Source organism: Agelaius phoeniceus, chromosome 4 (genome assembly GCF_051311805.1).
Source record: "Agelaius phoeniceus isolate bAgePho1 chromosome 4, bAgePho1.hap1, whole genome shotgun sequence".
Taxonomy (NCBI): domain Eukaryota; kingdom Metazoa; phylum Chordata; class Aves; order Passeriformes; family Icteridae; genus Agelaius; species Agelaius phoeniceus.
Genome location: NC_135268.1, coordinates 68,825,733 through 68,852,002, shown reverse-complemented (window position 1 = coordinate 68,852,002; position 26,270 = coordinate 68,825,733). Strand labels below are relative to the sequence as shown.

The 26,270-nt window shown below is 41.2% G+C and overlaps 1 protein-coding gene across 1 annotated transcript; it reads right to left on the bottom strand.

Annotated features, from left to right (window-relative positions):
* Positions 1-398: 398 nt before the first annotated feature.
* On the bottom strand, positions 399-26,270 carry RMND5A (required for meiotic nuclear division 5 homolog A). The gene is made up of 9 exons (XM_054632623.2): positions 25,901-26,270; positions 21,309-21,451; positions 14,441-14,575; positions 14,179-14,279; positions 9,400-9,566; positions 8,569-8,734; positions 5,875-5,977; positions 3,632-3,786; positions 399-2,121 (listed from the first exon to the last, which is right to left on the bottom strand). The coding sequence occupies exons 1-9, from the start codon at positions 26,040-26,042 to the stop codon at positions 2,058-2,060; spliced, it is 1,176 nt and encodes a 391-aa protein (XP_054488598.1). The 5' UTR covers positions 26,043-26,270; the 3' UTR covers positions 399-2,057.

The following is a 26,270-nucleotide window of genomic DNA, read 5'->3' as shown; positions in this document are numbered from 1 at the left end:
CTGCAGGCAAGGATTTTTAAGTCAGACAGGGAAAGAATGGCAATGATCTGGTGAGAACAGAGTTTTTGAATTAGCTATGGATCCATAACATGCACAAGTTAAGGTGATATTTAATAACCAAGGTGAATTTTTACCCTATTTCCATTAAATAACTGTTCCATCCTTGGGCTCTAAGCTATCAACAGGTACTGGTGTTCACACCAGTGCTAAAATACCATCAGTGTAACTCAGAAAGATGCAGCACTCATACTTGAGGCTGGTTGTGTGGGGGTTTGTTATTGTTGGGTTTTGAAATTACTTCATATGCCATTTCATAGAGATCCAAAGCATTAAGCAATTAGAGTCAAAAGCAAATATTAAAAGCAATTTCAGCAAGACTAGGAAACCTACATGGAAAATAATATCCTCACCCGTTTATTGTTGATTTCAGCGCTTGGTAACGCGGCTGTTTGGAACTCAGTGTGAATACAATGGAAGTTTTGCAGAAAATCACACACCTGGAATTTTTCACATGTATCAAACACATCTGAAGTTTAAAATTTGTGTGCCTTGACTCGCTCCTCACTTTACAATGTCTCTGTAGGTTTGTCCATTGTCACTGATCCCACAAGAGTCCGACTCAGTCTCTCCATCAGGTGACAGACAAATTCAAAAGGTGTAGATTTCCCAAAGACGGTCTTCTCTGTAGTGCATTGTGCTAGTGCATTCAACCAGTGTGTCAGTGTTCAACCAGACAAGCTTGGGGTTGGTTGGTTGCTGTTTTTTTTAACTACACAATACAGAAATATAATTTTACAAGTAGCTTTGCATGCCTTATGGCTGCTTGCCCTACTATAGGACAGTGCAATAAATACAAATATATGCACACTAAAAAAGATTCAACTGCCGTGATCTACGTCTCCTTTATGAGTACAAATTTACCTAGTCAACAATATGACAAATTTAGCAGAGAAAGTGGCAATGGCAGTAATATTCTACTACAAAAACAAGGCTAGAAGCAAAGTGTTCTCAAGCTACAGAAAACTTGCTACCTCCTAATATATGATGTAGGGCCCAGTTCTGCCAAGTGCAGAGTTGTGATCAGTAGATTGCATCAGAACATGCTTTTCCCCCCATTTAACAATGAATACTTCTACAATTTATTTGGTTTTGATAACTGTTTATAAATAGCACACTATAATGACTATTAAACTATACAGCAACATGACATTTATAGCCTAATCCTGAATACAAAGTTCAAAGAACATGACTACAAAGGCCAGAGAGCAAATGTCATCAACTAAAAGCATTTCCACTTCAGAATTTATTGAATGTTCTCTTACACAAACGCTTTTCAATCGTGAAAAGGAACAGGATTTCCTACTCCTTCTCTGCCCCAGTAGCAGTTTAGCCACACATCACCCTTATAAATTAGTGATGGATTTCAACAGGTAGCCCCTTGGGGCTATATATTTTATATACTTTATATATATGCACATTTACTTTGAATTCTATGTAAAAGTTGAAAAAATGTTTGAAAGAAAAACTCAGAATATATCACAGCATTTTCAGCAAAAAAAATACAAATTAGTTTTATAACGACTATTCAATTTATCAAACTTTTTTTTTCTGAAGTATTTACCTTTAATTATGTACACATTACAGGAAATAAAACTTTGTCCACAAACGTTCTCTAAGATGACAGTTATCAATAAAATGATAGAATAATAGCAGGAAGAATATTAAACAAATGGGGGTGATCAATTTCTGCTTTTAAAAAGTAAAAAGTCACCATATAATTAAGTACAAAAACCTGCATTGAATGACAACTGCTGGTGTAGTAACTTGATCAGGTATGGAGACCAAGAGTATAGTAGAGCCCTATGGTAATAATATTTCTGTAGCATTTCCACTTGGTATGTATATACTAAATGTTGGCAAAGTTTCTGTAGCATTAGCTTATACAAACATAGGAGTCCTCAGTCTGCTGCATAATAGGGAACAAGAGTGTTTTACTTCTCCTGAAATGCACCTGAAATCCAGAGTGTCACTTACAAACTGCATAATGTAACTTTTCTTCAGAAAAATATCTGTTTGGCATCTCCAGGGCTCTGTTCCATTGGACAATAGGGGCATTTTAACCTGGGGACAAAGACAATGTGTTAGAACTGGGGCAATGTGTGACAACAGAGCATTAAAGGTACTGAGTTTTCCCTCTGCAGCAGGAAACAACTGCACTCTTAAGCCACAGTACTTTACCTGGCTCCAAGAAAAGTCCCCTTTAGCTGAGAGAGAACTTACCATGCTTCTCCTTCTAGTTATAGTCTCTCACCTTTCACCCACAAGCCCCTGAATTACTGGATTATCATAAAGAGCAATTTCTCTGTAGTTATTATTCCTACTTGTGGATTTGCTTGTTGCATTTTAGAATCACAAAATGGTTTGGGCTGGAAGGGACCTTAAGGACCATCCCATCCCAACCCTGCTGCCATGGGCAAGGGACATCTTCCACTAGAGCAGGTTGCCTAGAGCCCCATCCAGCCTGGCCTTGCAGAAATTTTAAATCAGCTGGTAGCTTTCACTGTGGCTTCCTCAATATCCAGTTCATTGTAGTGTCTGGTTCCCAAAATGCTGTGATTTTCCAACCCACTTAGATCAGCTCCTGCAGGCTCTGACTGAAGGGTCAGCCTGGTCTCCCTGCTGAGGTCTCTCAGTCAATCCCACCTACTTACAATATTTCTTCTTTTTGAAGAAATTGATTCTACTTTGAAGCATTGATCCATTTGGCTCCCCATCTCCCACGTTTGGGCATTCTACCTTCTTCCCCCACCCACCCCTCCAGAGTTAATATTGTCAGAGCTGTGCTGTCAGTAAAACTGATCAATGAAAGCACCAGGAATGAGTGATCAGGGACAGGAATGATGCAGCAGCAAGTTTACAGCTGCAAATGGCTAAAGTCACCCAAAGTCACCCACAAAGGCATCCCTTAAGGCTTTTCTAACAGGGCACAGAATGCAAACATCACTTGACATTTTCATTCATAGCTTCAGTTATTTTCACACTGGATTTCCCAGAATGACTTAGAGCTCTAAATTAAGCTGACAGCCTCCACAGAAGCTGTATATATTCAATCCAAATAACCACTGTTCTTCCTCAAGAAAATCTGTAGAGATTTCTCTCTCCCATTTCCTTCTGCCCAAAAGCCTGAAGCACGCCACAGATATCTAAGGAGGAGTATTTCCACAGTTATAGTTCCCCTCCTTGCTCAATTATTAAGGCATATTTCCCCTAGAGGTTTAATTTTATTTTTCAAGAGATTTTTCATGCATTACTAACCTTGCTCCCAAGGAAAAACTGTGTGTGTAAAGCCTTTCAGTTTGAATTTAAGACAACACAATGGTTGCAACAAAGTGAAAAATTACTCTGCTTGCTGCATTCCTTCATGCAAGCTCACTTTCAACAACATCAGAGGGTTTATTATGCTTTTCTCCAGTGCACCAACCCAGCTTATGCAGCTTTCAAGCCATTCTCCAAGATTAACAAGCTTCCATCAATCACATCATTATGGACTCAGTTTTCCCAAAACACAGTATTCTAGTCTTAAGATGTGTCCTTGTCTGCATGTTATTTGAAATAAAAGAATGGTACTTACTTGCTGCCATTAAACATTTTATTCAAAGCATCTCTGGATATAATATGACCACAGACTAATTTCATAGGTGGATTATTATCTGTTGTTTGCTGACGAAGAATGGGACAGGCAAATATTGAATGATACCAGCACTTTTTACCGAGGTCCACTTCAATCTGTGAAAAAAATTAACATCATTTATCTCAGGAAATTACATTTCTAGATAAAATCCCTTCAGGTCATGGCAGTTACTTAACAGATTTCACAATTCAGCTGTGAAAGCAACAAAATCCGTTGTGTGGATGCCTGACAATATCCCAGCCAAAAACACTTAACTGTGATCTTAAAATGGTGATTTATGTTGGGGATGGGGAGTAACAACAAAACAGCATATTCTGCCAAGGGACAGGTGCAAATTTTGTTGCAGATCTATGCTCTGGCAGGAAAACTGAGCTGGTGACCCATCAAGACTTTCTGGAAATCACTGGCTAGGAAATAAAAAGTAATTTATAGATTTGATTTTAGGGGGAAATTAAAAAAGAGAAAAACCCTTGAATTTACTATATTCATGTTCTATAGCTTCTTGAAAGGCTCTGCCAAGACCTTGCTGTCATGTGAACAATGAAGCATATCACAATCACTGATTTTCAGTACCAACACAGAAGATACTTGTGCAGCACAACTCTTGCCATGAGTACAAAATTATTTCAAAAAGGGACATATAACAGAGAAGAACAGGTCTGTGACTTCAGTAATTAACTGAGAACTGCAAAAATCACACCAGAGCTCACCTGGCTCTGAGCAGTCCTCTGTTCTAAGGTTTAACCTTCAACAAAACCTGACAATGTGACCTTTTCATGCTACTTAATCTGTCTTTGCACAAGGAAAACAAGGTTTCCCACCCCCATACTGCCTTAGCAGAAGACACTACAGATCCTTCAGTTTAAAATGCAAGGAGACACATGTGAATTATTAACTGATTTGCATCAGACAGGAATCTTTTTCCAAATGCTCCCTAGCTATTCATTCCTGGCTGGACAGCAAGGCAGGAATCTGTCACACTCAGAGGATACACTCTCAGCACTACAGAAAACACAGCTGGGAGAAAACTCAGCACTCCTCCTTACTCTATAAATGAATCTCTTCCAGCTGCAGTGCAAGAGGCTAACTCAGTTCATGCCCAGTTTGCACTAAATAAGTTTCCTTTCCAAATCAGGAGCAGGTCACTGGAGAGCTGCACATGCTTGGCAGGAGCTATAAAGGGAAACTGGGGTTTCATAACAAGTGAACTTCATTTCAACTGATCTAAATGAGATGTGCTGGAAGCATAATGCACTGGATCCCAGCTCCTGTGTCCCCAGATGCAGCAGTAATTCTTCCATCTCCTGTCTGCCTGATAAAGAGCCAGTGCAAAGCAAGCCCTGGACTAAGCTCAAGCCTAGCTAGGGGAAGTGAATGTGTCTCTGTGGGATCCATTTTCTTCCCAGTTATACAGAAACATCTCTGGGTAAGTGGAAGGTGAGAGCATCAGTTTTTTAAGGTCATTTATCAAAGATCCTTCCAATATGAGAGGGGATAACAAGTGAAAGGGGAGGGGCAACAAACAAAACTGAGAGGTACAAACCTGATGGACAAAAATAATGGAGATAACAACAAGAAACAACCTTGAGAGGTCATCAAGAAACTGCAACCAAACCTGGACTTTGCAACAGGCACAACTCTAAACCTGAGGGTCTCTGAGGAGAGGGGGTCAGCAGAACTATAAAAACTGTAGGAAGAAAGTGCAGGGGAAGAAGACTGCAGAGGAACAGCTGGAAAAGGGTGTCAAAGGGGCTAGGAGGGCCATGCTGCAATTAAGGATCCATGAGCACGTGTCTGCCTGTGAATCTGGAGTTTGTGCTTTCACTGGTATGTGAATGGCAATCATTTCCAGCCAAGGAGAAGGAAGGCATCTTGGCTGTCTGTACTTTTGTTTCCAGCCAAGGAGAAGGAAGGCATCTTGGCTGTCTGTACTTTTGTTTCAGGTGAGTGCTGTGTGGGAGCTGCTGAGGGCAGTGCTGTGTCTGGGGCAGCCTGTGTGGCTGCTGCCTCAGTGTCTGGGGGTGTCTGTGAGCCCCAGCCCTGGGCAGCAGAGATCCCCAAGTCCCAGAGCTGCTGGAGGTGGTGGCCATGTAAAACATCCTGTAACATGCAGCACAAAACAAACCTGAAAACAGCATTTGCCCTTAGAAATCTGCCCCAGGGGTAGCTCAGCCCCCACTCACCGGGAGCTCATCCTTCTGGTTCCACACCCCTGTGCACTGCCTTTGCTCAATTACTGCCTTGATGTTGATTAGAGCTGGTAATGCTACACAACCTGCTGAAAAACTGCAGAAAAAGGACATGTTAATATGAGGAGCATGTTAGGAAACCAACTCTTCTCACATTTCTATTTTAAAGGTTAACTGGGAGACAAGGTTTTTGTATTTTTTCATTTACATCTTGTTATACCTGAAGGGAGCTTAGAAGTACAGACAAGCAAGAGTTTTGGGGCAGGTTATCAATTATTCATGTGTTTTAGGCTGGGGCCCTCAGGTACTACATTGTGGACAGAAAACAACAGTTAATCCCTCCTCTGAGATTCATAATGAATTGATTTCTTCTACCACCCACTTTGATTTTGAGCTGTACAGGAGGAAGACATAGCATTAATTTATACAGGATGTTGCTCTCAGCTATGGTGGAGTATGTGCAGCACAAGAGTTTCCATGTAACCCACACACACACACAACCCATAATCCTTTAATTATATATAATTATCATGTAAAGAAACATGTCTTTCCACCTTCACCATAAACCAAGAAAAGAAATGCAGAAAAAGCAGGTAGGTAAGGAAAGGGAGGAAACCAGGGCCTGTGACAAGAACAGCAGTATAAGACTGCCCAAAGTCTGTGTCCCAACAAACAGTTCAGCCTCCTCTGGGATTTACCCACTACCAGAATTTAGCACATTATCTAGAAACATTTCAGTATTTTACAAAAGAAATTATGACAGACTTTTCCATGAATTAACAGATGAGTTGATGGATTTAAGTCTAATGACAGTACTGGAAATCACCAGCAACAGAAAGAGGATTTGACCTTGCTATCAGCCTGCTCTGTTTGGCAGATTATTTTACTATTTGTGCAAGTTTTATTGTCTACATAAGTCATGCCTTTCCTCTATCTGAAACCTGTGGATCTCTTGCCTAAGCTAATATATATATAATATATATAAATAAATTATATCTCACCCCCAACTGGCCATTTTAACTCTTACACTTGGCTTTCTTGTTAATTCAGCCCAGAGTGTAACTTGTGTTAATCCTGTGAGAAGTCTAACAAACAGACTAGTAGTATTTGTGTGAAAACATCCCTGAAGAGCCCTTTCAGAATATAAAAACTCAGGTTGATAGTAAATTCAAATTCCTGTAGTCCTTCAAGACCCCACACCCCAACCTCCATAACACAGGAGTTTTTCTGCTGTCTCCACATAATAACTCAGACCATGAGGTCTGTACAGGATTAGATAAATATTGATGAAGCCAATCAGCATTAAGAAAGTGCCCTCTACTCATGTTCAATAAAGCAAAATATTTTACAGCAGGGATTTCACTTCAAGCTTGTTTAATTCCTAAAGGATCTGCAGCACTCCAAGGTCACACCAGTTGAGAACAGCCTTGTTTATGACAAGAGCATCAATAGCACCTATACAGTAAATACATTTCAGCACAATCAATTCCACACCAGGAGCAGAGCAAATGTCCCACCACTCCAAACATCAGGAATAGGGATTTTCCACATCATCAAAAATCTCTTGGCCATGTGCTCTGAAAACTGCATTTGCAGCATCAGTGCATGAGCAATGAAAATCTAAGGGAGTGCTGGTTATTTGCATGAAACAAGAGGAAGATAAAAAAACCATTTAAGCTCTAAATACCTATAAAATACTCCAACTGAAACTTGAAAGTTTATTGTAGAAAAACAATTTTAAGTTTATTGTAGAAAAATTAGTCTGAAGTGCTCCCTTTGCTGTTTCTGTTGTATTTTGTAACTGAGGTACAAACAGGAAAAGCAAAAGGCTTAACAATGTGAGAGCTCTGAACCAAACACAGAAGTCAAACAATAGTGAATGGAAACAGTAAAAAAAAAAAAATAAAGCCAAAACAAACAAACAAAAAAAAACCCCCGAAGCAGTGAAGCTTCTGCTAAGTACCAAATCCAGCCTAGAAAGACACAATAAAATTTATTTTAACATTTTAAATGAAAATGAGAGCATCAGGGGAGTGTACTGGGGGAACTGACATGCAAAGGCTAAATAGCAGCTAATCTGTTTTATCTTCAAAGAAGCTAGAAGATTTGGTTGGGTTTTCTTCATTTTTCCAACAGCCTCCTACAGATTTGCATTTTGTCAGATTAGCTACTGAGTTTGAAAGTGCCTCTTTCTTCTTTGCAAAAGAGGCCCAGCAGACAATTTAGAAATTTTAGCAGCTGAAACCACAACATAACTGTTGAGCATTCTTTTAAGAAGATGACTAGTGATGTGTGGAAAAAAAAAAAAGAAAAAACAAACAAAATTATCAAATGCTGATGGAATCATGGCCACATTTTCAGGGTTATTTTTCAGCTGAACAGCAGGGACAGCTGTCACACATTTGTTGTGGGAATAACTGGCTGATTGCCATCCTCATCTTTAGCAGTTATGTCTAAACTATGGAAGATAAATTCCATCCAGAAATGCTTCCTCTTGAGCTGCAGTGGTGCAGGGTAAAGTCCAGCACACAGGAACCTCTGCTTTTTAATCTTTGCAGACTTGTTAACTGTAACTATACCCTGCATTTAAGGCAAGCTAGTCAAAAAGTCATTTCTTTTGTCTTCAACAAAAAACAGGAACCAAACCACGAAGTACCTGGTCTCAAAAGCAAGAGAAAAGCAGCATACCTAACACTGAGAGGGGATTCAACTGAGAGGCCCAGGAGAGCACAGGCATCCCTGGTGAAGATGTCACAGATGTCAGCCCACTGGTTGGCGTCCAGGAGGTGAACGTAGGGCGAGTTCTCGATGCCCTGCCGCAGGTACACCAGGCTGCCCATCAGAACCTGGATATCTGTGAGGGACCAGGAACAGCAGAGTTTGTACAACAAACAAGAGACTGGGTCTCCAGCTGGAGCTTTCACATGGAAAACAGGCAGATACACACAAACAATTACAGCCATGACAGCCAGGAGAGCTCCACTCCTGCTACTTTTAGGCTGGGGAGTTGCCAGGGTGTGCTGCCTGGGAATTTGCTTCTAGCAGCTTTAGTTTTTTTGTAAGCTTTCTGACACACACAGTACCCTAAAAAAATAGACTTTGTTGGATTCAGCTTGAGATGGTTCATTTTACTCACATGATCTCCATTTTTCAAAAGTTTAATTTCTCTTTGTATTATCCCACGCAGCAGAAAATAGCAGATGACTATTCCAAGAACATTCCTCTGCATTTTTAGCACTTGACTCTGGCAGCAGGCCTATTCTAGATGCAATCTACATTTTATTTAAAGAGTCAAAAACCTTAAATTTCAGCAAATGTGCAATCATTTAGGTATTATTTTTGAGCCCTCTTAAAAAAAGAAGAAAGAAGATAATTCTAATTGTAAGGATCTGGGTTATACATGATAAATCCAAAAAGAAGCAGCCTTTAACAAACTGAAAAGAATGGAGTAAAACATATTTGAAACATGTTTTACTCAAAGGTGCTATATCCCAATGCTTTAATTGACCAAAAATGTACCTTTCTGATGATTTAGGGCGAAGGGCTGGAAGTTTTTCGCATACTGAAGTGCTTCCCTTTGATTTGCTGTTCCACCCATCAATAAACTGATGAAATATAACCTGTGCAGTTTGAATTCCAAGGAGCTGTTCTGGGCCATCAGCATCTCTCTGTTGGAGACCGCCCACCTGGAAGAACGAGGAGGTACAATGGGACGTGACACCAGAGTCATGAAATGGCAGCCCACAGCAGATGAAATCACTGCAATTATCTATTATCTGCATCTATTTCAAGGCAAGTGGGACTGTTCCCTGAACTTCTGAGAGCCTCTACAGAGCACAGAAAATGGCAAGGCCCTTTACAAGTGATGGAGCTACACAGGGTGCACAAAATGTGGACGATGTTAATTCTGGTGCTGCTGTAGAGGTTAAGCGCTGCAAAATTCAACATTCACTGGTTGAAAGACAGGACTAAATTAGGCACAATATAAGGCAGAAATAGCTCAAGTCTATTGTATTTCAATTAATAGCACTCTGAATCTTAACAATTACTGACAGTTCTTCAGCTGCATGTCAAGAAGTTTGACCAAGAACATTTTCCAATGTCCTCATACAGCAAACATGTTGTCCAAGGCACTGTGTTTGTGTGTGTGCCTCTGTTGCTTGGAGAGGGGAACTGCATCTATGGGACCTCAAAGACTGACATCAAGATCTCACAGTGGGGGAAGGAAATCAGTTTCAATATTACACTTTACCCTGCTTAAACTTTGCTGTGTTATTTTCAACCTGGACAATAAAAATATTTCTCCTTTTCTGTGTCTCTTTCACCATGACAACACTAATGTTTGGCTCCTAAATAACATGAAAGAATTCTTAAACATACAGAGAGTAAAATGAACTGAAATTTTCAAAGCATTTTATACAAGTTTTTCTTCATTATTTAGAATTTATCCATCCCCTTCTTGGTTTTTTTGGTACTGTTTTTTTTTTCCTTGATTCCATTTAGTCAGGCCTAAATCAATCCAATCTTTCTCTTAAGAACCTCAAGTTTCAATGTCCTCCAGTACATCTGTTTCTCATTAGTGTTAATTAGTTCTACTATTTTCACTGTGGGGGCCCTATTAAGCAAAAAGCTTTTCACTTTTTAGCAAGGAAGTGAGGAAGTCTGTGTTCCTTAAAAAAAAACCAGGGTATGTGAGGCTTCTTTTCAATCAATACTAAAATGAGAAAATTAAGCATTCTTACTGTATTGGGAAGGCTTTCAAAGCAAGTCAGCCTTCTGCATTAGGATGTAGCATTAATGAGCAAGTATCCACTTTCAATTTGTTGTGGTGGAAGTATCAGGAGCCTGACTTCACTGGCAAGGCTTTGTAAAGACACAGTAACCTTTCAGTAGGAAACAGTGAAAAATGGAGCCTTTGAACTAAAAACAAGCCCTACTGTCCCCAATTTCAGGCAGTTTCAGATTTTCCTGAATCTCCACCAGGAAGGAGTGAAGAGCACACTCACTAACCATGGGTGCTGAGTGCATTTTTGGGGTGGTTTCATAAGTTGGGGGGGTATAATTGTATTTTTATGATCAGTGGGCACAGTGGACAACAGGATATTATGGCAATAAAGTACAATCCCAGCTACAAAAACAAGAGCCTGAGGTTAACAACCATAGACTAATAAGCAGATGAAGGACAAAATCTATTATAAATAAACACTAAGACTAGTCCACAGTGCCATCAATGAGATATTAATCTCTATTGCATCAAAAGAGCCTCCATCCTCTCCCTGCCAATATTTGCACCCACATGACAGAGTACTTCATCTTGCTGAGGTCGAGTCTATTTTTCCAAATTAGCTTTTAGGCAGGCTTTCCATTTTTAGGTCTTTGAGTGGCAGCACAAATTTGTATCAGAAGAAAGCAACCACAGAGGCAAGGCCTGAGGTGCTCAGTCTGGGACATGCTGTTCCTATTTCCAACAGAAAAACAAAAAACCAGCAAGGGAGGTTTAAAACACTCGATCCACATATTCTCTACCACTGCCCAAAATTATTAGGAATCACATCACCTGTCTTCCTACCTCTTCTCAAAATGACACCCAGTCATTTTCACTTCTGAGACTCAAATCCATCTGAATTTTTTTAAAGTTTACACTGTACTTTGCAAACCACAGGACTCCCTTCAGCTCCCACATGGGATTTAGATGTTAAAATGAATTTACCAAAGCCTACTAAAGATTAAATTAAGTTTAAATCATACCCCAAGGACCCAGCAAATACCAGGACCTGTGCAACTTGCTGTTTACAGGCAGAAGAGAAGAGAACATCTCTTTTACAAATTACAGCCAAATCTGTGAGCCTCCAAGTCATTTCCACCAGGACCTCACACAGGGGCCCAACCTGGGCTCTGAAGGGCCAGAATACATCCTGAAAAATAACTGGATTCCTTTTCCCATCACCAAACTACAGTGAGAAATGTCACTGGAAGTTAATGGGATCTTGCAGGCATACAAAGATTACACAGCCCAGAGTGCAAGGCCAGATTAGGCCTCTATAATAAAGTCAACTTCCACACCCCACATGGGAAAACAAAAAAATGATGGCCAGTCACATTGTATTTAAATCTGAAAGGTCATATTTTGAAGTGTTGAAATTTGTATTAGAAAGAAAACCTGGATGACAAATACTGTTAGGGTCCTTTTTTTTTTTTTTTTTGAGACACAAGTATTAATTTCCATCACCTCAGCAGGTCCTTTTGAAAAGTCATTAATTTGACAACTCCCTTCCCATGGCAGTGACCAGGAGCCACCTGAGTTTGTTTTGTTTCCAGCACAGAGAGAAGTTGAGCACAGACAGAGAGTGCTGGCAGAGCCAGAGAAACTGGTTGGCTTTTAATCCCAGCTTTTCACAATTTTGCATGGATAAAACCTGCTATACTCCACTTCCTGGTTCAGGAGACTGTAATTAATCATCCTTGTGTGACACTTTGCCTCAACACCACTGTCAGCAGCCTGATCCTGCAATGGGCCAGTCTGGGGCTGTTTCAGGCTGAACTTTTATTCATTGGAGCCAATTTTAGCCCAAGGAACACAGTGCCACTTTGTCATATGGAGGCCATTCACACAGCACTGGTTTCTATCCTTCCTCCTGAACACTTGTGTCTGCCAGGAAATAAAAGGGAAATACCTTCACAAGCATCAGCAGTTCTGTGGGCAGCTAATGCACTGGTTACCCCCTCAGCCAGAGAGCTCAAACCATGACATTTTGTCACATGTTGATCATCCTCCCCAAGAGCCATGGTTTTTATATCAGCAGCACCACTATAAATAAGGCCCCTCTGTGCCCAGCAGCAGCCAAGAGAGGCAGACAGCATTTGCACTGTCCAGTTGAAACAGAATAAACATTATAGACAGAAATAAGATGGGGAGGGGTAGGCCAACACACAAACTGTGCTGACAATACACCCCATTGTCTGCCCATGCAGCTGGAAAATAAAAATTCCTCTGAGGGACAACCATGCCTTCTCCTTTGTTTGAAAAACATTTCACACATTGCAGAAACTGCATGATACAACTCAGTAGCAAAGAGTAAGGCCTAAAGCACTGCAAACTGGAGCTGAAATGAATTTAGAGATTTCAGGGGAACACTCATAACAGCAAGTTACTGTTCCTCAGGGACTATCCTTCACAGCTCTGCTATTATTTGAACTACAAGATGTATGTGTTGTAGCTGACAGTAAATCTTGTTTCAGCTGTAATATCAGAGTTGCTTCCCTTCAATTAGCCAATTCAACAGCAATAAACCACCCCAGCTTTCCACCTGTGTAACTAGATTCAATGACCAACTATTTAGGTCAAACTTTGCATGACCCAGAGGCATTACCCAGGATTTGGTCAATGAACACCAGGGTTTGAATATCAGAGTGTCCCTGCACTCAGTTTAGATGCCAGTAAATGCTCAACTGACACACCTATGTTGGTTCATGTAAAAGGGAAAAGAAAATGTTTTTAATATGAAAATGTACTTAACTGAATAATGCAAAAAATTCTATCTCAAGTGTAAGATCTATGCTCTGAAATGAAGGACAAATTTTGAATTTCTTTTTAGTTTCACTGTTTTTATTTTTAAAAGGTCACTTTAAAGTTGGTTAGGTTGTTTTGTTTGGTTGGTTGTTTTTTGTGTTTTGATTTCTTGTCTTACTTTTGAGAGCAACCTAAGCTTAGAAAAGTTTGAAAAAAAAACAGGATGAGGGGGTTTCAGGGGGTTTCTTATTGTTTTTTCAGGAGGAATCTCATTAACAAGTGCCACTGTCAGCCCCAGGCTCTTCCCACCCTCTGGTCCCTTGTCTGGAAAGGGAGGGTGACTGAAGGACAAGTGAGAACTTTGATCCAAGTCAAGTTCTGCTCACCCCAAAGGCTTCATGGAACCCAACACCTTTACTAAGTCCTGGTACCCTTCACAATGGGACCTCTTAAAATAAGGTTACTAATGATCCAACAGAAGGTCAAGCACCATCATTGGCCAACAACTTTTCCTCCAAGTGATGTTTCTTCCTTAAAGCAGCACCACAAGTGATTAAAGTGAACCCTTAATCTAAGAAAGAGACCCTTAGTTAATCACTTCCCATGGGGACTGACACAGAGGGGATGGAAAAGGAAAGATTCACTCAGTAAATTCACTCACTACCCCTCTCAAAGGACAAGCAGGGACACATCAGAATACACTAAAGAGAGTACTGAAAGTGAAAAAACTAAAGAACTGTTAAAAGCATTCTTTTAAAAAAGTGAGGAAAATAAATGAGTGGACTCACTCTAGTGCAGGTCTCAAAACTCTAACTTTTAATGCTTCCAATATTCGATTTAACTCCACAAATGGTTCTTTTTGACTTTGATCTATTGATAGACCAGATTCCTAAAAAGAAAAGAAAAAACAAAAGGGCACTTTTTAGTTAAAGCATGAAAACCAATGGGTTGGCTGACAGTTTAAATATTCATCTGGAACATTCAAATGAGGAAGCTAAGACAAAGCTTTGCTTTCCTCAGTGGATAACCTTCAACACCCACACTTGTTACCTGACAGAGCTCCTCAGCTACATCCAGCATTCCCTGCCTGAAGAAGTGCTCCACCATCACCTCATTGAGGATCCTCTGGCTGTCAGCCTGCCAGCACCCATCGATCCCCACGCTGCTGATGTCCGAGTCAAAGTTCTGAAACACACAAATTAACAGTTAATAGGCTGCAACAAACCACCCCACATCACTTCTCTTTAATCATGCAGGACACCTGTGTCTCCACCCTGATGCCTTCTGCCTATTACTCACTTGGCCCTCAATTATCTCCAAAGTGAAATAAATACATGGCAGCTTCCTTCATTACCTCCTGTGTAGGAAGAAGAAGAAATCTTTTAGCTTGCTCCTTTCAAGTCAATATTATTCACTACAAGGAATTACAGCAACAAATTACAAGTTTAACTAGAAAGTTAGAAACCTAGTTAGCTAATAAAGGGGTTTGAGTCCATGATGAAGCCACATGATGAAGGAAGTACCTGCATATATGAAAACTGAAAATGTTTAGAGAACAGAACACAAAATCACCTACATTAGAATCAAGACAGAGTCATCAATGTATCTCTATCAGTACAAGCACACCAAATTGCAAGTAATACTTTAACTTAAGGATTTTTTACATATCTGGAGACTAAGCAATGCTGAAAAAGCAAAAAAAATCATTTCTCCCCACATCCAAACAACAAAATTCAAATCTCTGATGACCTCAACATCCCAACAACAGGATGAGCTTTGAAGATCCAAGAGATATTTTTTAGAACTAACCCAGATGATCCCAGTGCCATGTATTTTTAGGCCAGTGGCCTAAGGACATATTCCAGGAATAACTGAAGACATTGTCACGCTGACTCCTTGCTAACACTTGGCACTGCTTGGCACTTTGCCTCTTGGCAGCAGGAGAGCAACATTTATTCTAATCCAAGATATAAAGCAGGATTTTTAACTGCTAACATGTTTTATGATCAGGGCAAGCAGGTTAATTTTAATAAAAATCCTCACCCACTGCTTTAAAGAAGCCTCTTGCAAAATAAAGAGTCTAGAAGCCAGTGCATTGCTTGCTGCCTGCTCTGATGACTGCAGCCCTCTCCCAAGAAGGAATTCAGAGGAGCTGTGGCTCTGTGAGGATCCACAGCCCTGCACAAATGGGAACACCAGCCTCACACAAACACAGGTTTCTGTCACAGCAGGCAGGGCAGATAACACCCAGCTGGTACCAGCTATCTTCCCATGCACAGCTCAGCTTCACACTGCACCTTCCTGTTACTCACCACTTACTAATTTCCTTCATCAGCACCTCTACATCCCCTTTGATGCTGCTCTGTGTCACCGTGAAAAAGGGACAGACTTTTCATCCCTGCCCACACAGCTCCAAAGCCACTGCTTCCTTCAGGGCTCTCAGCAAACTCTCAGTCAAACATTAACCTTAGTCTGGCAAACTGACTTTTCCACCTTTCTGAGATGGTGGAGCGAGGTGAGCATTTAAATTATTGCCACTGATTCATGTCACACATTTAATAACATTTGCACTTGGGTGTCTTAACCTGTAAGCTCCTTGTCATGCTGTTCACCTCTAAGCTGTATCTTGAAAAACTCAAGCATCTTGAAGACTGAGGAATACTGTTCTTATTTGTGCCAACCATTCAAATCCTTAAAGGTTCAGCAGCATTGCTGACTCTGCTCTCAGTGTCCAACCACCACCAGTAGGTAACACAAATAAATCCATTAACAAAGCACTAAAGGATGTAAGACAGGACTCAGAATGCACAAGCTTGCATTTGTTACCTGGCTTCCAGGGTGGAGATCATCTTTAATCTAAAAATAATGGACTATAAGTTATTCTTCATGCAATTCCAAGTCCTAGCAATGACACAATCCCCTAAGCAGAAACTGGACAGTTCTGGACAGTTCCCAACCAGGGAAGCTGCACCCATGTCTCAACATTATCACATCATTTTCACTGCTCAGGGGCAGAGATGCTGAAACTAATTACCTCAGTGCTCTCACAAAATGCTCATTTTCTTTTGAAACAGCAAACCCACCAGCCCTTACAAAACCCCACCATTAGATCTTTCCAAGTCACACAAAATAAGTTGTCAAGTCCCATGATTCAACCTGAGGACCTCAGTCATTCTCTGACCAACTCAGTCCTGGTAATTCTCATTCTAATAATCTTTTTTTAGTTTGTTTTAAACGATTCTGAGGTCTGTATTAAATGTGGGATTCTACAGCTCTGCCTCCTCTGGGTCCCGAGGAGCTTTAGGAACTGATTGCACAGATTACAGTGAGTGACTGCCACATGTCAGAAAAAATTATCACTTGCCTTTGGCTTATATATTTCACAACTGTCAGGCATGAAGGATCTGCTGGTGACTACAACCCTCAGTTTTGTTTGGTAAATGCTAACAGTATGCTAACTGACAGCACATGGGGTTTAATAAGATTTCAACAGTTAAAAGCATTTCTGCAAGTTAAAAACTCCAGGAAGCTTAAAACCCAAAAAACACAAAATAACCTGTATGTCAGCTAGTATTCCTGAAGAACACATCTTTTTTAAAAGCTTGATTTGCAAACCTGGGGCCAAAATGTACAGAATTATGTACTAAATACAGGAATGATACAATGTACAGCACATTATCAATACCTGTTAGAACATGATGACTTCAAGATGTTCACAAACACAAGATGGACATTTTCCACCAACATACAACCCTCCATGTTACCCATAACAACAGGACATATAGAAGGATGATGATTAAGGACAGTTTTATTCCTCAGTTACTCAGTTGAGATTACTTTGTGCATTCCTCCCTTCTGAATTCTTACCCAAAATACAAATAAAACATTTGTTTATCTTCTCGGTTCAATCTGTTTACACATAATAGAAAGTTCAACTTGCAAAGACTCTGTATTTATGTAGCCTCATTCTTCACATCAACACAATTAAATGATGTTCAGTAAAGGTTTTTTGTGTGTTCATACACGAGTCTTTACATGAAATGAACACTACTTTAGGCAAAAGGCTGCTTTCCCAAAACAAAGACTGGGTTAAAATGTTTGCCTTATAAAAGATATAAAATTCAGGGGGGAAACAGAAGGAACTACCCTTTACTCCTCTTACTTTCCCAAAAGAAGGCATTTAACCACTACTCAGATTGTTCCTATAGGTTTGATTTACCAGCCTATCAAATATGCTTTGAGATTAATTCAAATCATTCCAAAGAGTGACTGATTTACAGGGACACTGATGAATGAGCCACCTGATAACAACTTGCTGAACAACAGTGACATGATGAGTTCTGCAAGCAGAGCAATTGCCAGTACAATACAGAAAAAACTGGATGCAAACATTTCCTTTCAAAGGAGAAAATGCTCTTTGGAAGACAGGGTAGCCTTTGGTGGATCAGAAGCAAGCAATCCACACAGGACTGCCATGAAAAGAGGTTCAGCTTATTAGATAAATCTTCCAAACAACACACAAAGCTCTGGCATTTCAGACTTCAATGTATTTGATACCAAATTTCAACTACATTTTGCTCTAAGGGTTTCTGTTCTCAGAGTGAACTCTGCAGGCAGACAAGTCTAGGGCCCAGGCAAGTTCACAAGCAACAACTACAATAACTTAAAAACTGACCAGACTAAACTTTTTATGTAGGTATAACCTTGTCCCATATGGAATAAAAAGAAATTTAACCTGAAATTGCCACTGGGAGATAATACAGCAAGTTCTTTCACAATCCAAGCTTGCTAAATAGGAAGTCTATTGATTCTACATGCAACAGCAGCTGCCATTTGGCTGTGTCACATGAAATGAGTACCAGTATTAGCACATTTCCCAACCTCAAACCAGGCCACTCATCTGGGCCTGAGCATGCAGGGTTAGCAAGGCCATAAGCAGTGTTGTGGAGATGTTCATCTGTCTGTACAATAAGTGAGGGCTTACATGTGACAGAAACAGAACTCCAGTCTCATGAAGCAAGGCAAGGGCTGTGCTTCCTTCAATTCTAGTGAGTGTTTTAGTTTGGAAGCAGCAGGATTTTGACCAGAATGTGTTGAGAATCAGTTCACTACATCAATTACACTTAATTACTTCTACTGGTTTAAGCTTAAGTACATTATGGTGAAGGGATGGGGGAGGGCAATTCCAGTTTGGGACTCTGGTGCCAACAAACACTTTGCTGATAGGTTCCAAGTGCAGTTTCCAGCAGCACAAGGGAAAGTGCATTAGGTACATATGGAAGATTTGCTTCCAATGTTACAGCTCAGGGAAATGCTGAATTTCACCTGGATTTAAACATTACACACATTCTTCTGACAAAAAGGCCCAGTCCTTAGGGTGTATTTTAAAGTAGGCCCTTTAAGATACTACTATATTTGGGAAAATAAAAAAAAATTCTTTTATATTTATATTGATATTTATTTTATATTTAAATATTTATGTATTTTATATATTTATATATATAATTTATATTTTTACAGATATTTTATTTCCAGCAGCACAAGGGAAAGTGCATTAGGTACATATGGAAGATTTGCTTCCAATGTTACAGTTCAGGGAAATGCTGAATTTCACCTGGATTTAAACATTACACAGATTCATCTGACAAAAAGGCCTAAACTTTGGGGTATATTTTAAAGTAGGCCCTTTAAAATACTACCATATTTGGGAAAATAAAAAAAAATTGATATTTATTTTATATTTATATATGTATGTATTTTTATATTTATAGATATAATTTATATTTTATATTTATATTTCTTTTATTTCCAGCAGCACAAGGGAAAGTGCATTAGGTACATAGGGAAGATTTGCTTCCAATGTTACAGTTCAGGGAAATGCTGAATTTCACCTGGATTCAAACATTACACATATTCATCTGACAAAAAGGCCTAAACTTTGGGGTATAATTTAAAGTAAGCCCTTTAAGATACTACAGTTGGGGAAAACCATTAAAAAATTCCACCAAGGACATATTTAAGGAGACAATCCTAAGTTGTGCTCTGAACTTCACAGAACAACATCCTTTGTTACAAGCAGAACTGGGGACTTGAGCAGCTCCCACTGCTTTTAATTTTTTAATGCAAACACCACAGACAATAAGAGAGATTGAAAATCCAGAGGAACAAGCACACTGCACCCAGCCAGTTGAGCTCATCTTTGAAGACCTCACTGAAAAAGCCCTTCTGACACTCAACAGGAACAGAGCAGATTAATGGGATCCTTTCTACTATTTTACCAAGCAACATATTTGAAATTTAAAAAAAATTGGTTTTATTTACATCTATTATTTTTTAAATTAAAAAACTACATAAACTTAAAACAGCAGGACAGAACACTGAAAAAATTATTCCCATGACAACTGAAGCAGCAATTTGGAGATTAGACTCAAGCCTAAGCTTCATTATGCTTGCAAGCATTTTCTTTGGCTTCTAAGAAATACCATCACCAATTTCCACTGAACACTTACACCCTCTCCATACAACCTGGGGCTCTTCTACCTCAGAGGATTCAAATGAAGAAAGTATGGCTAAACCCAGAAGTGAATTTGTACACAGTCCACTTTCTAAAGCAGAATTGGAAAGTTTAAAAACTTAGGACAAGATTACATAGATTTATTTCAGGCTTCAAGCTGGTAATAAGGATGGAATTTTACTCTAGTTAATTGGTTTAGATACAGAAGCAAGGATTTGAGACAGATGCATCCTTAAGCTTTGGATAACAGTGACGTGTGGATTAAAGCTTTTAGTACAAAGTTTGAACTCTCCACCATGGTCAGTCAGATATAAACAAAAAATACAAGTTTCATGGACATTCTGCCTAATAATGCAGCATTATGTACTTTGTTTCTTCATCTCATTATTGTTACATTGTGCTTTAGCAGATTACCATTACTACCAAAGTTGAAATGAGATTCCCAAAGGATAAATCAGTGCTGTGTACTGAACAAATGTTTAGACCCTGTCAGAGGCACAATCTGATGTGAAGCTATCACAAAAATGTCCATAACAGCAAGTATCAGACTCCCTGCACACAGAACTACTTTTATATAAGAGAATTGAGGGAGAAAAGCATGGCCTGAAAGTATACATATGTAGCACCATTTCAGTATAATTTCAAAGAATTGTTAATATTTAGCTACAAAAATAGGTACAAAAATCATATCCCAGTTATTGTTGAACCTGGAATTCAGATGTCTCATATGTAAAGCACCAAAGACAAGCTACCCTATTTTATTATTTAGACACAGAGACTGTGAAATGCTCAATCTCCTCTATTGCTCATTAAGAGCACTGCTACAAAATTAGGCTCCCAAAACCAGTAACATCCCTTTAAGAGGTACAAAATGCCTTTCTTAAAAAATTCTCTGTCTTACAAGATCACAGAATGTTTTAGGTTAGATCCTAAAGATATCTTATTCAACTCCCTGCCATGGCAGGGTCTCCCCATTGGACCAGATTGCCCAAAGTTGCTTTGAACACTTCCAGGGATGGGGCAGCCACTTACACAGCAAAATGGCACTTTAGAGTTACCTGCTGGTGACAATTAGCTAGAAATATATATATACACATAAATAAAATCTAACAGTATTTCTTTCTGAGACACACATTGAAGAAAACATTTTGCTCAGCTGATAAAACACAAAATAGTTCTACATGCTGTAGTGTCTATAGGGTCTGTTCTGTAAGGAATCAGGAGATTTGAGCTGTCCCAGAAGGAACAGGCTGTCTGCAGTGAGTTCTGAAAGCAAGTACTGTGCTGCCCACCAGCTTCCCTTTGCTTCTGCAGCTGACAGAATATTTAGTTCAGATTAATTGTAGCAAAAATCCAAATTTTGTGCTATAATGTGAGAATGCAGTCAAAGCACAAAACAAATACCTTATCAATGGCTTTTCCAACTCTGGATACACTGCTGTGGATGTCTTTGTGGTCTGAGGCCAGCTTCTGGACTGTGTCTTTTATTCTCTTACAACACTGTGTCATAACAAGTGAAATCGTCCCCGACAAGTCCCCATCTTGATCTAGACAAAAGAGAGGAAAATCACCAACTTTGTTACAGACCAATGGGAATAGCAAATCTCTTAATATGCAACAACATCAACTGACAAAAAGTGGTATTAAAGAAATGCAATCTAGAGAGTCTCTGCAAAGCAAGATCAGCTTAACTGAAGGCAGTGTACAGGAATTCACCTGTATGAAAACTCTCCTGTGGAATCAGGAATCCAGCTGGGTGCACAATAACTTTGAACAAGCACAACAGTTTAAAAATTTAATGCAAAGGTCTCATGTGTCCCAGTCACAGCAGATGAATAAACATCTCAAAAGTAACACTCAGTTCACAAATCTCTAAGGACACAACAGAAGGACACTGAAGCTACTGCAGGATCAGTTTGCTTTTAGACAGCCCCTAAAGGTACATGAGAATATAATGTTTAACTTCAACAGGGTGCAAGCAAAATGAGGGTGCAAGCAAATGTGGATTAATGATGGCCCAATTAATTCCTGCCCCACAAGCCACCCACTGCTATTGGACTGTGTGTCTGAGCTGAATGAAATTCCTGCTCCCTGACTTGTGGCAGAAGCTCTGAACAGTCTCCAGTTTCCCCTCAGTGGATGAGAAACAGTCCACAGAGGACCTGTGGACCTTGTTATGAGATTTATTCTCTAGAAACTGTGACATTTCTTAGCTGATGTCCAACAGGTTCACTGCTGTATGACCCACTCTGTGAAGAAAATAATAAACAGGACAGGCTTACAGACCCCTGACCACATCACAGCTTACCCCCTTTGTCCTTGATTCAAACATCATTCAGAAGCTTGAGTCAGAAAAAAAAAAATTACATTTTTTTGGTGCTTTACTTCAGTTCTTTCTTCCTGCTTTTGATTTAAAAATACAAGAAAAATCTCACTTCCCGTCTTACCTCTGAAGGTCTCTCCTGTCTCAAAGCTGAAGAATTTTTTCTTTAGGGACACAGACTTAGCAGCCTTCCACTGCATGGGAAGGTTAATTTAAGTGGGAGAGGATCTCAGAAATGTCTCCCTAATATTCCAGACCCAAAGCCTTCATGTGAAAAAACAAAATCACCCAAGTATCTCTTAAGAAGAAGGATCTTATGGCAAACGTGTTCACTTTTTAAGTTTGTTCCTTTTTGATTTCATATTTTAACACATCTTTGCTTTCAGCAGTGTGTTAAGAGCCCAGTTTCTGCAGAGAGCAAAGAGAATCCAGAGAAAACTGCAATCATAGGGAGTAGATAATAACTTCACAGCCATTTTTCTAGGCCCCTTCCTTCTTGCACCCTCTGAAAGCTGCTGCTGACACTGTCACACACTGAGCCACCCCTGTGAGCAGCAACAGCTCCTGCCCAGCCCCAGCTGGGCAAGTTTCCACAGCATTTCTGCAACAGCCACAGCTTCTAAGAACAAAAATAACCTTTACCATGCTTTTTTCTCCCTGCAGCCCCATGAAGCCAAGGATCATCTCCTGGGCAAAAGGCTAATGGGGTTCTGTGGGTTTTTTCCTAGGGGATGAGTGAGGAGAAATAAGACTGAAATAGTCACTTCAGTGACTCTGTGCATCCCAAATTAAAAGTGAAAATTCCACTCAACTATTCCAAAAAGTTCATCTCCCAAAATTATTTCAAGAATAATCATAATTTCATAGTTGCTATTTAAGTTTTATGACAAACACTTAAAATAACACGAAGGATCTTTAACTGTCTCATGAATTTTGCCATGGCAAAATGACCAGCCAGAGATTATGCAACAAGCAAAAGGGAAATACTCATTCTCCAAGAAACAGAAAGGCTGAAATGCACTTTCTGAAAGCCATTAAGCTAAAACCCAAACAACCCACAGGGGTGCCTGCTCTTACCCCAAGCAAAGAAGTGAATTATTGGTCCCTGACATTGTACAGAAACCCAACACCAGCAAAGCAATGAAAATGTCTACAGAGGAAAAGCCATCAGAGCCACAGAAGGTTTCCCCTCTGCACCCCTCTCCATCAGCTGCAATCAAACTCTGAGCTACCTGCACTAAATCAGCAGGAGAAAGCCTGCAGCCATCCCTGCTGGTAATTCAGGGTGCACAGGACAGACAGACAGCTTCTCTCTGTGATGTGTGTGCACAATTTTAAAAAAATTAAATATATTGGCCCACAAACACCAAGCACAGAGCAGAGTGCAATGCCAAGTTTACTCAGGCAGACACACTTATACCATCCAAGAATATGCAATCCTTGGCTACTCCAGGAAGACAGATTTATTAAGAGAACAGAGAAGGAAAACAAATTTGTCTTCCCATTCACAGGCCTGAGCATAGGGCTGGTCTGCCCTTAGGCTTTAACATGAAATCAGCTCAAGACATTTTAATACACTTGTGAGGGGGGGAGAAGGAAACCAGTTTAGAGGGTAAGGCAGTTTCAACAGTTTCTCCTTCTCCACCCACTTCCTTTTTTATCCAGTGCCTATTTAAGGTCTTTTCATACATCTTTGCTCTCAGATCTTGTCCTAACCTCTTCTTCAGCAGTGAAGGCTTTCATTTCTCTTTCTTTTTTCCTTTGAAATTACATCCAGGAGCCTATTTCTGCAGTTCATAGCCCTGAATTAGACTTCCACATTAAGATGTCTGGCTGCCTTCAATTCCATCCATTTTCAAAAATCCTCAAGATAGTGTGTAAAAGCTGAAAATACCTGTTCTTTTCAGAAAGTTACAAATAACATGTTAAAGAAAAGAGAAAATAGTAAGAATTTTGACCCCTATGAATCCAGCTCACCCTCAGATGCCAAAATTGTAGTCCCTAGATATCTGAGGGTGCACTAGCAATGTAGTGGCTTCATTCTAGAGCACTTACTAAAAGAAAATCCAATTTGGGATGTGCTCTCTGGGACAACATCACCTGGTAAGTGCTGAAATTATTCACTGGACAGTGCCAAATCCAACCTGGATGGAAAACCCAATGAGGATCCTGAAGGAATCACACACTGGAACCTTCTAAATTCATTACAAAGAGAGTAAAAGCTCTGGAGCTGCCACAGGAATGTCACAGCCAAACCTTTACAGCCCAACAAAGACCAACACAAGCGTGAGGGTGACACACACAGCTCTCCAGCAAGGTCAGCACCTCACTTTGTGAAGACACATATTTTAGTGACTGTCCTCAATGCCCAAGCCCAGGCTGTTCCAACCAGCACAAATAACAGTTACTGAAACACAGCTCAAAACAATGCCAAAGAGACCAAGCCTTATTTCATCCCAAATAAACACCTCACAATCAGAATTCCATGTTTGCTCTCCACAGAAACTTCTGGGTACACATAGAGCAGCTCCAGCACACTGGTGCTTGTGTTCCTGGAATTATCCACACTCCTGAGTGAGCTCTGCACCTGTATTTGCACAGGCAAACAACGGCAAACACATTCTCCCCCATCCAAACAAAAACAAAAGCAGAGCAGCAGCACAGTTGCTCTCAAGTTTGGTTTCAGGAGCCTGCAAGTTCCTATTTTTAATCCCTGAGCCATCACCCGCTTCCTGCATGGCCTTGGGTAAATCACTTCAGCTGCTTCTCCATTCCCTCCCACTCCAGCAAACACGGCACTACCTCCGTCCCCGGGATTTCGCAAGCTTTAAACGCCCCGTGTTTACAGCTCTGCAAGTGCCCAGCATCAGCTGTGACACAGACACAAGGCTTGTTTACCTCCTGCTTCACCGCCAGAGCCGGCCGCAGCAAAGGAACACAGCTCAGGGACACAGGAAAAGAGAGACAAAAACAGAAAAGAAACGGGGGCGGGGAGTGGAGGGGGAAAGCAAACAGGTCAGCTGTGCCCTATTTCCTCTGTATTTCCCCCGGGATGAACAACCTGTCTGTAACCCAACATAAACCAGGGGCACGCCAGAGCTGCTGGCCGGGAACAAACCAACCTCTCCAGGAGGCCCGGGAGGGTGAGATTGATCACAGAATTATGGAATATGCTGAGCTGTAAGGGACCCACCAGAACCATCGAGTCCGGCTGCTGGCCCTGCACAGGACAGCCCCAACAATGCCACCATAGGGCTCAGAGCATTGTCCCAACACTCCTTAAACTCTGTGCTGTGACCACTGCCCTGGGGAGCCTGGTCAGTGCCCAGCCACTCTCTGGGTGAAAAACCTTTTTGTGATATTCAACACAAACCTCCCCTGCTCCCACCTTTTAAATGTTCCCTGTCAACAACGCCCCAAAGCTCCGGGGGCTGCGGGAGAAGATCCCCGGCACAGAAACCTCAGGATGGGGGTCCCTGGAGCCCGGGCTCCCCTCAGGATGGGGGACCCTGGAGCCGGGGCTCTCCTCAGGGGGGCTCCCAGCCCACAAAGCCCGAAGTTTTCGCGGGTGTCCAGCCCACAACACCCCAAATTTCAGGCTTCCCCTCCCCGGAGGGAGGAGCGGGCCCGCGTCCCCTAGGCAGAGGAGGTTGCGGGGGGGGTCTGCACGTACTCTCGGTCTGCAGGATCTCCCTGCGCAGCCCTCCCGCGTACTGGATCAGCTCCTCCAGGCTGCGCTCGCACAGCTGCCCGTATCCCGAGAACTTCTGCAGCACCTTCTCCAGCTCCCGCTCCACCGTCACGCACTGGTCCATCGCGCCTGGGCCGCGTTGCTCCTCCTCCTCGTCGTCCTGCTCCTCCTGCTGCCCCGCGGCCGGGCCGCCCGGGCCCCCCGCCAGCCCCGGCCCCCGGCCGGCCCCGGCCCCGCTACCCCGCGGCACCGTCACCCCGGGCCGCCGCACTTCCGCGCAGGCAGCGCCGCGGACACGCGGGGACCTCAGAGCGCTCCGCGCAGGCAGCGCCGGGGACGCCTCAGCGAGGGG

Bases quoted from the DNA above. Each gene is read 5' to 3' on its own strand.
- RMND5A (XM_054632623.2), bottom strand. From the start codon at position 26,042: ATGGACCAGTGCGTGACGGTGGAGCGGGAGCTGGAGAAGGTGCTGCAG. The intron at 21,452-25,900 runs GTACGTGCAGAC...TCTTTTGTCTAG, and splicing joins GGAGATCCTGCAGACCGAGA to ATCAAGATGGGGACTTGTCG. The intron at 5,978-8,568 runs GTATGCTGCTTT...CTTTTTCTGCAG, and splicing joins GAATCCCCTCTCAGTGTTAG to TTTTTCAGCAGGTTGTGTAG.